The sequence below is a fragment of the Ptiloglossa arizonensis genome, chromosome 1 (genome assembly GCF_051014685.1).
Source record: "Ptiloglossa arizonensis isolate GNS036 chromosome 1, iyPtiAriz1_principal, whole genome shotgun sequence".
Lineage (NCBI taxonomy): Eukaryota > Metazoa > Arthropoda > Insecta > Hymenoptera > Colletidae > Ptiloglossa > Ptiloglossa arizonensis.
In genome coordinates, this window is record NC_135048.1 from 22,076,955 (window position 1) to 22,089,500 (window position 12,546).

General features: G+C 38.9%; 1 protein-coding gene and 1 long non-coding RNA gene across 9 annotated transcripts in view; one reads left to right on the plus strand and one right to left on the minus strand.

Annotated features, from left to right (window-relative positions):
- Positions 1-6,229, plus strand: part of Utx (Utx histone demethylase) — a 146,427-nt gene extending 140,198 nt beyond the window's left edge. For all 8 annotated transcript variants that reach the window (XM_076308822.1, XM_076308833.1, XM_076308842.1 and 5 more), the window contains 6 exons: positions 2,436-2,622; positions 2,728-3,042; positions 3,125-4,570; positions 4,970-5,225; positions 5,436-5,773; positions 5,993-6,229. In XM_076308822.1, the coding sequence (XP_076164937.1) occupies positions 2,436-2,622; positions 2,728-3,042; positions 3,125-4,570; positions 4,970-5,225; positions 5,436-5,773; positions 5,993-6,205 (2,755 nt within the window). In that variant the 3' untranslated portion in view covers positions 6,206-6,229. The remainder of the gene's footprint in view (positions 1-2,435; positions 2,623-2,727; positions 3,043-3,124; positions 4,571-4,969; positions 5,226-5,435; positions 5,774-5,992) is intronic.
- LOC143145543 (uncharacterized) overlaps positions 1-9,626 on the minus strand; it is a 39,629-nt gene extending 30,003 nt beyond the window's left edge. Inside the window, exon 1 of the long non-coding RNA XR_012991721.1 lies at positions 9,429-9,626. This is a non-coding gene — a long non-coding RNA (uncharacterized LOC143145543). The remainder of the gene's footprint in view (positions 1-9,428) is intronic.
- Positions 9,627-12,546: the final 2,920 nt, after the last annotated feature.

Below are 12,546 nucleotides of genomic sequence, written 5' to 3' on the forward strand. Positions count from 1 at the left end.
CACCTCGATAAAAGTAAAAATAAAAGTTTTGTATACTCTGAGTCGTAGCTTCGCGTGAGCGATACTAATGAATCGGCGAGATCTTCCCGGTGAAAATGAGTCCAAACACGACCTTGTTCGGACTATTTTTAATTATACGTTATACGAGTCGTTTTCGAAAAATTTTTAATTTTGGATCATTAAAAGTAGTCCGAACTAGTTCGTGTTTGGACTCGTTTTCATCGGGAAAAGTTCACCGATCCATTAGTAATACTCTTACGAAGATGCAACGAGAAATATAAAAATTTTAGTTTCGACGAGTCAATGTTTATAAATATAAACAACAAAGGGAATATTTATCTATCGCTTAGAAACGAGAATTATTCTATCATGGAAGCGAAGCTCCTTATTGAATCAGTTATCAAGATACTCGCAGGAATTTCCAGACCCTCTCTTCTACAATTATCGAGGTTCCATTGTACACGATTGTAATCTATAACCGAGATAGATATAGAGGACGAAATGACTCGACGGTGTCTAATTTGTGTTACTCAGGCATCAACGCACTACGTTATTCTAATTTGCAAAATATTATATAATTAAAAACTCTTCACAATTCGTTGGTTCGTTCGCAATTGGAGCATGCATTTTTTGGTTTCTGTACAAAGTTTTCCCCTTTGTTCATTCGTACGTGGAATTTGATAAAAATTGGTAAAATTCACTACTACGATAAATTATTGAAATATTAACGTACAGGCAGGACTGAAAGTTGTCCGTATACCGTTAGAAATATATAAATAATCTCAAAAGAAAAATACATCGGATCATTAATTAACGTTTTTCGCGAAGTTATAATTTCCGTTTAAACGAGGACAACTTTTTCTAAGAAAAATGCGAATGCCTCGTGCGGAACAGATTTTCACGCGTTGAGTACGTGTACTCGTTGAACGCCCGTAAGGCGTTCAACGCCCACGGTTTATCGATCGATCCAGAGATTGCATACGCCTATGGGCGTCGACTATAACGAAAGAAATAGATACGTTAACACGCTCGATAGCGTTTAACACAGATTCCACGCATTTGTCAGGCACGTTCTAGAATGTCCGATCTATAGAATAAACAGTGATCACAATTGTACAATATCTCGTTTAAACGTGTATACATCGGAAGCGAGAAGACGCTTCACCGAAGCTATTCTTCCGGTTAAAATTATTCATCGTCGAATCAGTAGCTCCACGGTATTGGAATTGATTTGTTTTGACGCCTGACCTAGATCACTGTGTAATATCTCATCCGAGCATAAAACTTCAGAACCGACCTTTCTAATGCTGATCCCGCCACTAGAATTTCTAATTTTACTTGCGCGATTTTATTACTCATTAAAATAACCAACCATCTTTAGAGCTTCGTACATTTCACGTGATTAGACATCGAGTTAAAACACTCGGACAAAATAAACCAATAACGCTCCTTTCGTGCCCCTGGTACCGTGGTTTATTTTTCAAAATTATTCAGAAACCGATATTCTCCAATTATTCGATCGATGAGCGAATTCACTCATTTTGCAATTTTAATATCAATCTCGTTTACAACATAGCTGTTCGAGTTCTACGTACATTCGGTTGAAAATTATTCAAGAGCTTGGTAATTAATTGAAAGAAAACCAACAATGCACAGCTTGCGTCTTTATTGAGAAACGTTACTCCTCGACTGTATATTCTGTTGACAGAACCTGAACGACTGGACGCAAAATTGTATATAATAGAACGTAACAAGAACCAATACGTAACGTGTCAATGAACAGAAGAGTAAATTAATTTTTTAACGAAATAAAATAATACGTACAATGTCGAATATAAGATGTGTTTCAAAACCACCAAGTGCATAGTACGTCCATGCACAAAACGAGGCTTGCCCGTAACGAGAAGAGGAGAAGAGAATTAGTAAATAAGATGTAAAAAAAAAAAAAAGAAAGTACGTTAATGTAACGTACGTAACGTGTATAACGTATGTAAGAAAATAATTGAAAAACGATGTGCAAAGAAGTACCTGGGAAGAATAAATTGATAATTGTTTGTACGAAATGATCGTTCCGTTTCACAAATAATTTACAAAAAAAAAAAAAAAAAAAAAAAATACTTCCCGATGTTTGACAAGATTCTAACTCAAAGTTTCTGTTTATGGTTCTTTCAGTCTCGAACTCATATAGAAAACGTTTACGATTATCCTCACGCAAATGTATTCCACGTAAGGCATTTTTGTGTTGTCCACACGAGCGAATCGTTACCAAGGAGAGATAAGGGAAAAGTGATTGAACACAAAGCGCGTTGCTTCGTGCTGCGCAAAACCGTCTACGTAAATGCTCAAAATTCGTATTCTGTATGATCGTCAAAAGAGCAAGCCCGCGCGAATGTCTAACAGTCTCTGTAACGCGAAATATTTCTGTTTTCACCAAGGAGGCGGCAATTGCCGTCTATAGAAGAGGCTTGGAACTTGCCCATTAGCGCTGAGATGTCTAGCAGGCAGCAACAGCAGCAACAACCATCCACCGGTCCAGGCTACAAATACGGCACTACGCCATCTGGCCCGCCACCTCCTTATCCGCAAGGACAAGGACAGAATCTCAACACGAAAAGATTCAAGGTGAGGTGTGATCAGTCACTCACCGAGTAGATATATCATTGGACACCGTCAGAGTCCTCCGGTTGCACGTTTTCCCTCGATTAAAACGTCCAATCCCGGTTTCAGCCAGGAGAGGAGCCAATCTCTCCGAGCACGCAACAAAGGCCACCACCGTTTTACCTCTCGTCGCAGCAGCTACAAATGTTACAGTTTCTCCAACAGAATCATGGCAGCCTGACGCCGCAACAACAAGGGCTGTTGGCCCAGTTGCAGCATCAGTACAGATCCATGCAACAACACCAACAACAGATCAGGTTGCAGCAACAGCAAGCCGCGCAGAGAGGTCTCAGGCCTGGACAACCCGGTTACCCGACTGGCTACAGCCATGCGCAGTTAGGGCAACCAGGTGTCATTAAAAACTACGGAATACCCCAACAACCGGTACCTATTCTTTCATCGATGGATTTAAACGAGTATCGCCGACGATCGGTATCATCCCCCGCGTTCTTTCTGTTCGTTGTAGTTGCAGCAAGGTGGAACCGTTGCGTTGCAAACAGGATTCTCCGACTCCAATGTCGGTTACAACACAGCAGCGACCGGGAACAGCCAGACGCCAGGAATGCCTTACAAGTCCGCCTCCGACTCGAGTTTCCCCCAGAGGCAACTGACTACCTCTGGCCAGTACAACCAATACCAGCCTAATCAGTACACCGCTCAGGGTTACACTCAGATATCGTCGACGACGAGCAACTATCCGGAGGGTTCAGCGGGTAACAAGGATCTCGGTGTCACGGATCAGGAGCTCCAGGCGTTGTTGTCGCAGAAGGACATCGCGACGTCGTTGGCGGAGGATCTGTTGAAGCATTTCGGATCCGAGGACCTGGACGTGAAGGAGGAGGCGCCGAGTATTATGAACAACGGTACGCTCAGCTCGGGTCCGTTCTCGCCGTCGAATCTCGAGGAGAGCACCGAGAAAATCAAGGAGGTGAAGCTGGAGAAGATGGAGGACAGTCAACCGTCGTCCACGTCGAAACTGGAAACGTACGAGAAGAGTAACGCGAAGACACCGACCCCGACTGTGGAAACGGTGAAGTGCGAGGCAACCTCGAGTACAAATAAAACGGAAACGACCGCGCGAGTCGAGCCCGTTCTCAAATTGGAGAGTTTGTGCGAGTCTCAGCCCGAGCAAGAACTTAGCATAGACATGGACTCTAAAAATGTCGTCGAGGCGTGCAAGGGCCAGGGATTGAAAGGTGTACCGAATTGTTCTATACTTAGCGATCGTTCGCCACCACCAGCGCCACCGGATCCCCCGACGCAAAGGTTAACCAAGGAACAACTCTTACCACCGACACCCAGCGTTTACCTGGAGAATAAGAAAGAAGCGTTCAGTCCACAGCTACAAGAGTTCTGTTTAAAACACCCGATAGCTGTGATCCGTGGCCTGGCAGCCGCTCTGAAGCTAGACCTTGGATTGTTCTCCACGAAGACGCTGGTGGAGGCCAATCCCGATCACGGTATCGAGGTCAGAACGCAAATGCAACAGACCAGCGACGAGAACTGGGACCCGGTCATGGGTAGGAAAGTATGGGGTTGCATCAGCCACAGAAGCCACACAACCATCGCGAAATACGCGCAGTACCAGGCCTCGAGCTTTCAGGAGAGTTTGAAGGAGGAGAGGGAGAAGGCTCAAGGTATACACACCTCGAATTTATCGGATTCGGATTCGAAGGACAGCACTGGTGCTGTCAGGAGGAAGAAGAACGCGTTCGGTTTGGCTGGGCGACCGGGCTCGAAGATGTTGCGATTTGGGACCAATGTAGATTTATCGGACGAAAGGAAATGGAAACCGCAGCTTCAAGAGCTAATGAAATTACCAGCGTTTGCCAGAGTCGTGTCGGCCGGGAATATGCTCAGCCACGTTGGACACGTTATTTTGGGCATGAACACTGTCCAGTTGTACATGAAGGTACGTCGTGCATCGTGAATTTTGATTCACCTAAATGTAATCAAATTTGAGAGAGTCTAGTTTTGAGAAAAGAAACCTTACAGAGACGATGATAGTCCAACATGTGATTTTATTCGTATTTTTTTATACATCGCGTTCAAAATTTGTATACCTTTTTTACTCCTCTTATTAATTTTTATATTTGTATTTTTATTGTAGATCTATATTTACCATAGAGAGCTAAAATTTCAACTCAAGTTTTACAAATACATAAAGCTTGTCAAAGGTTAAATTGATTTGTCGCGAGTTTTGTGGATAGTTGCATTTACTCGTTAAAATGTATTCTTTGTCAATTGGAGCGCTATAACTACGTCGATTCAAACGATATTTTCTTAAGAGACATCTTTTGTACTTTTGCAGGTCCCTGGTAGCAGAACACCCGGCCATCAGGAGAACAACAACTTTTGTTCCATTAATATCAATATCGGGCCTGGAGATTGCGAGTGGTTCGCAGTGCCTGATGCATATTGGGGCGTAATTTGTACTCTCTGCGAGCGGAATAACATCAATTACCTTCATGGCAGTTGGTGGCCTTCTTTGGAAGATCTGTACGAGGAAAATATTCCTGTGTATAGGTTTCTACAAAGGCCAGGCGATCTTGTCTGGGTTAATGCGGGTGAGAAGATAAAAAATTATTATAAATTGTTCAGTGTTAAATTGGCCTTCGTAAACTAATAAATAGAGTAAGTTTTTAAAATATCTTTTTCCACGGACGATTTTATAAACGAACCTTTCATGCTCGTGCAGTTAAATACATTTTTATTTGAATATTAAAGTAAAATAACAATTACAAAGCGTTCCAAACAAATGGTATTCATTCTCTTAGGTTGCGTACATTGGGTTCAGGCCGTCGGCTGGTGTAATAACATCGCTTGGAACGTGGGTCCTTTGACAGCTCGTCAATACCAATTGGCAATTGAACGTTATGAGTGGAATAAGTTACAATCGTTCAAATCTATTGTACCGATGGTACACTTATCCTGGAATTTAGCTCGGAATATCAAAGTGTCAGACCCCAGACTGTTTGAACTAATTAAAAATTGCCTATTAAGGACAATGAGACAGTGTTGCTTAATATTAGAATTTGTAAAAAGTAAGGGTGTGGAAGTTCGATTCCATGGACGAGGAAAGAACGAAGCATCCCATTACTGTGGGCAATGCGAGGTAAGTTGTTTCTACAAACATTAATTTTTACAAAATCGTTTACTAACTTTCAGAAAATTATATAACTGAATTAAAATCCTGTGTATCGTATACAATAGCACTTACCTTTAATGTCTGATATATAAAAAATAATAATACTAATAAAGTGTAACATTGAAATGATCCAATTAGTCACGTGACACACTCACAGAGTAAATATTTAACTTAATTTTGTTTCAGATTGAAGTGTTCAACATCTTGTTCATAAGGGAACAAGAGAAGCGACACGTAGTGCACTGCATGGATTGTGCACGAAAGCAATCCCCATCCCTCGAAGGATTTGTTTGTCTAGAAGAATACAGAATGCGTGATTTAATGGACGTTTACGACGGATTCGCTCTACACACGTCTTTAACTACTCCCTCATCGGCTCAGTCTAGCCAATCCTCCTGAGGCTACATGCAACACAGATATTTGGACTTCTTGAGCACTCTACAGTGACTTCTCAACGGTTCAATTTCTGTGTTCGAAAAGGAACTTTACGATAAGCATTATTCAGGTACCTGAGAGCTACTATAAAAAATGGGGAGGGAAATGACAAAGCGGAAAAATTAGAAAATTTGACGCGTTGAACCGTTCAACGCCCAAACATCGTTTTCCATGACTAATTTTTAAGACACGCACAATATTTGGTATAGTCACTGGAGCAATCGAAAGTTTTGAACATCCTGACAATTAGTTAGCACTATTTGTACAGACGGTTTAGATTAATGACCCATACTCGGATAATTTCGTACTCGCGCGATACTTGTGAAAAATTGTTCTAGCTCTCGGGTATGGTAAAGTCGAAGCTACGGGAAAAAAAAAGGAACGAGAGAAGACTGTTCGCTTGTAAATTACACGGTACCACGCGTAATCCTTTGATGGCATCGCCGTGCGAAAGCTTCACGATAAGACATGCTGGACATAAGTTATCATCGAACTTACCCGTGTTTCTTATCAGTTTCATGTCATGGCAAGGGACTGTAAAACGAGCATTTAAGCGTATGTAATATTCGTTACAAGTTTCGTCGCGAACGTAGGGAAATTTTCTTCGTTGCTGTTTTCTTTGATCGCGACTCAAAAAACCAAAAATGAAAAAAAATTTAAAAAAAAAAACAGAAAAGGAGTTCATTGCACACGAGAAAATCACGGAAATGTTCACTGCCAATTACGAATATGTTAAACGATGATTACATTTAGTCCAAAGTGATGAGGGATAAGCTGTCGTTAACTATTGTTACGGGATTAGAATACGGTTGTAAAGTATTGCGAAGCTGCTCAAACATACTTGTACATTTTTGTAAACAAGCGGATCGAGACGATTATTGATTTTTTATGAAATTCACGAGGATATTTAGCATGGTTACGAATGTCTTACTGCCAGTGACGGTAGGTTCTTCGAGCAGCAAGACAGTGGTCTCATATCAAGCTTAGGTCTCTTGAAACGATTATAATTAAGCTTTTCTACCATTTTGAGCGCAAAATACGGGATAGAAAACGAATTACAAGCAGTACAGTGACATTCGCGACAAATATCTTCCTTCAGAACGAATCAATTATTGTGTCATTGCGGCTCTAACATATTTGTATAGTAAAACGTATGGTTTGTATAGCAATTACTAAGATATAACTTCTGTGTTTAGAGCGAAAGAAGGGAGACACGTGCTGCGAACAACTTATAGAACGGCGTTTCTCAATTTACGGTTTACGTGATAATTCGTCGCATACGAGGGAGAAACGTGAATCACTTAGGATCGGACATTAGAAATCGTGTGTAGAATTATTTTTAATCTTTACGATCGCGAAATGACAGAGAAATATTTATTAATTCTAAACGAATTAGATACAATCAATTTGAATAGTATATAATAACTAATTCGTCTATACATCTTATTTAATGAGCAGAGAACAGACAAGAATTGTGTTGGCGAATCTTTCGTTTAAGATTCAATTTAACTTAATTCGATCATGGAACATTTAAAACAAATTTTAACAAAACCACCGGAGGCATGGAATTTCAGGATCAATTCGTTTTGTCGAGAGAAAAAAATTGGGAAACGCTGATGTATAATCGTCTAACAGCGGAGTAATCGTATCTTAAGACAAAGAAAAAAAAAAAATTTATAAAACGTACCTTTAACTCAGTCTCGTCAATTCGCATTGGCGTTTACCAGCGCCAAATGTACGTGCCAGAAAAAAAAAAGAAACAACACAAATCTTACCTACCGCAAGTGTATAAATAATGCAATTCTTGTTCCGCCGAAAAGATGTATTTTCGCAAACGCGTGAGAGAGAGAGAGAGAAAGGGAGAAAATGAACGAAAAAAAAAAAAAATACAAGAGGTAGATAGTCCGTACAGGTCGTGATAAGATCATCGGGGAAAAACGATGTATTTTTGAAAATCCTAGAAATGCTAGTTCCGCCGAGTTAGTTGACGATGAACGACAACCGCATTTCTCCTTTTATATACGCATGACCAATCTCAACGTTGCGTCATTCAATTGCAATATATTTCTACATAATATACAGCAATGGCCGTGTGTATAATGCTAGTTTCTGGGACGTGTTAACGCGCAGTCCACGATAACGCGTTGGCGCAAAATCGATTGGTCACTCAAGGCCGTTATCCCCGCTACGTTGATTGGCTTCTCTCACCACGCATGTTCACACGTAAATCCGCAAGCGAGTTGGAAAGACGTTGCCATAGATGTTTTCGCGCGATTCACGCGGTTAGAATAACAGCATTCGTCGACCAATTGATTTTGTTCTGACTGTATGCGATCTCCACGGGTTCAGAAACTCGTATCGAAGAGTATTTTAATTCATGCACTCAAATGATCTCAACGCATATAATATATATTGGCGGTCAAGAGCGTCGGTGTACTCTGCCAATATTTCGAACTGACTTGATAATTTCGACTAACGATTAATGAATTATATATGTATATATGTATATATACATATATACGTATATATATATGTATATATATATAAATATATTTAATGTAAAGGTTAGGTTAGGTAACAATGCGAAATAAAGCGGAACAGATGGCTCAAGAGCTTCGATAGTTAATACGAACAAACCGAGAATAATCATGCACCGCTAAGCATATATTTTGCTAAAAGCGACGATCATCTATTAGCATTGATTCAGGGCATTCGCAATGTCGAACAGCAGATCCATAGCAGAATAAACGGAATTTGGTCGCTCAAGGTCGCTCTATCTCTTGTCTACACGCAAATCTGCCGATACTCATTTTTTGTTTCTGATAGAGGAAGATACTGTAACGTGGCATAAAAGAGTCGTATATATGTGGTTCACAGTGGAGGGGAATGGTCTTAAGCAGCCAATTGATTTTATCTCTGTAACGCATAGAAATTTCTTGGCAAAGCGAGAAGAAATTCTGATTCGATCCCAGGTCACAAATTCACACATGGTTTTACAAGAGATTCAAGAAAAAAAAATTGCTTTGCTATCATTTCCATTGCGGTTAAAATCCTGTCGCATTGCCGATGATCGAATGACAAGAAATAACATTTGAAAAATGCTTCCGTTTCGTGGGATTTGAATACACGCGATACGGAAACGATAATTACGTATGTACGTGATAAATTTTTCAATAGCAATACGTACTGGAATTACATTATACAGCGGTGTTTTTCGTTCGGTAAAGGTTCGCAGCGCTGGCAGTCCAAGTTTGTTCACGATTACTTTTAATTTACTATGAAGTTTGAAGTTCTTCGAACGATGGAACGTTTCGTTTGCGAGGCAACTGGACGCGCCGCATAAAATAATATTGAGGAAAATACTTGTTCTCATGGATCGTGTGCGTGTCCTGTTACCTGCAAATGGAAAGGTCCACAATTTAACAAAAATTTTTCGAAAGTCTAATAAAATGATTTGTAAACAATTATTGGTAAAAACGTTAACTCATAGATGGATATTTTACAGATTTATAAAGGAGTAAATATCTGTAAATGAAAAAGGCAAAATATTTCTAATTCAAAGGAATCATTTTCCTTGGAATTGAATTCTTTATTTTTGAATTATTCTGATAGCATATTTTGCAAAGGTATGCTACAATTGTGCAGAATGATTTGAAAATCTAGTATATAACTTTGAACAATTGGCAGTATTATTGTTAATAAAATAGTGCCTCAAAAACACATGATAATTTTAATTGATTTAAAGAGAAAAGTCACAACTTTAAGAAAATGTGACACTGGAAAACAAAACGGTATAAAGAAATAATTATTTGTTCAGGAATAACTCGATGAATTCTTATAAGCGAAGTAATATACTAGATTTTTCAAACAGCCTGCAACACGATGTGTTTTAAGTTAGAAACAAAAAGTAACATAAAAAAACATTAGAAATATAAAGTGTACTATTCATAGCAATAGACCAGTTAATGTAAACTTTCTTAAGTATCATTTGTAGATTTAATTGGAACTCGACTGGTCTTCAGAGGGTTTACATTTGCTAGTCAATTTATGTCCAATGTAAAGTCATCAAATTTTCATTCTTAGTTTTGTAAAGCTTTAATTATATTTGGTGATACATCACAATTCGGTTGAGCGAAGAAAAATAAGAAAAAACTTGACTAAAGGGAACTGTATCCATACATTAATTTATCGTTTAATGGAATGTAAGTAGATGTAAATATCTGATTTTTGTTTTTTAAAGTCGAAGACATGCAACAGGATTGTATAATAATTGCATCTCATAACGATCGCGCGATCGTTTATCCTGCACGTATGTATGTACACAGATCTGTAGGAGTTTCGTATTTTGATACCGATGATTCGTGGAGTGACGTCACATTGGTTTTATAAAGTTATGCAATTTAGTATTGCGCACAAAACACTAGAGAATTACCGCAAGAGAGGTCAAGACCACTCTAACCTCTCTTCAAACTCTTTTCTGGAGCTCCATAAAGAGGCGCACATACAAAATTGCGTAGTTCGAACAAAATCGAAAGAAACAAATAAAAAAATACAACAGAATGAAAGATGAAAATTAAGAAACATGCAGACATATTTTCGCTAAACGATGTACGAAGAATTTCAGTTCCACAGGATACCTCGAAACGAATATCGTTTGAAACAATGCCTAACCTATTGATTCTATGAGACAGTGTTCGAGAGAACATTTTTACTCTTTTTTACGTAGAGTTTGACAGAGTAAAATCAGGTTCGCGCAAAGAAAAAGAAAAATTTTCTTTTTTCCCAATGTTACATAAAGTCAGCAGCACATGCGTTTTTTTAAATGGTACGTATTCGTCTTGAGACTTCCTGTATTTGACCGGTGGCCGAAGTTAACAAACAGACACGAAAAAGGAAAAGATTTATTTTTTCTGAGCAACCGAGGGTGTAGGAAAATAAACAATATTTTCGAATCTCGTCTGTAACGTAAAAAGAAAAGCGAAACATAGCGAGCCAATAGCAGAAAAGAGGGGAAAACGGAAGAGACGAACATTCATGACGTAGTTCTTAAAGAAGAAACTTGTAAAACTGTATTTTAAACGTGAAAACGTTCACTGCCAAATTGTGATAAAACAGATCCCACCTTTAACCCGGAGCGTTTTCTTAACTTCTGATCGCATTGACCAATTATTTCCTCCTGAATAGTTACCGTGAGTTCTGCACATTCGATATACATAATAGTCGTCTATATTTTTCCTTAACATTTAAGATATACATATATATAAATATTATAATGTCGAAAAAGAATAGTGTTGACCAATGCAGCTAGAATCGAAGGAAACCGCTCCCCTATTTTAAACGTGTAGCGTCTTAATGGTTAAAGAAAGAAACAAACAAAAAAAGATCGTATTATAATATTTTTCAACGGGCACGTTTTACCGTTTAAAAGTAACATCTGGACCGCCTACAGCGCTCTCCTATATATTGTATGTTTACGTGTACAGTGCCTTTATATCGTAAATGAAAATGAACAGAAAGAAATGAAATTTTTAAGAGACGCCCTTTGACTTTCGAGAAATCAATGCGCGTCGCTCTAACCTCTTGCTGCTCGACGCGCCCACGTTGAATGAATGGAAGCGGAGAGAACAGGGAACGACTTCGGAGCATCGACTCCAGGAGACATTGATTCCTCGAAGGACTAAGGCGTGCGGTCCCTCCCACGTGTCGAGACACATTCTTCGAGTTAGGTTCAGATTGTAATGATTACGCTAATTATATTAATGTAATTAGATTATTATTGAAGTATGTTGTAAAAGTGTACAGTTGGATCGGGTGGTCTCTTCGAGCGGGAGATCACGCTGTAGCTAGCCTTATTATTATCATTACGACTATTATTATCATGGATTATTATTACGGTTAATTGAAATATATTGTGTTTACCATAACAATGTAATATACAGTTACACAGAGCTCGACTGTGCTGTACATTATGATTATTAACAAGAACGCTGCTGCCTGCCCCTGCAATTATTATTAAATTGACTTTTCCCAAAATGCTGTCTGCCGCTCGATAATTATTTTATTCCCGGTAACACGGGGCTCTCGAAGCCGAAGTAATTCCTGACAATTGTTGAATGTCGGCGTTTTCCATGCTCTGTGCTTTTAATAAATTGTGATTGCCAGAATTTTATTTCTAACCAAACACGCTTATGAGAATTTAATATATCACAATAGGATTTAAATAGCAATAGAACTTTATATATCAGGTTATGAGTAATAATTGTGTTTCTTATAAAATGAACGTTTAAATTGATATTTAGTTACTC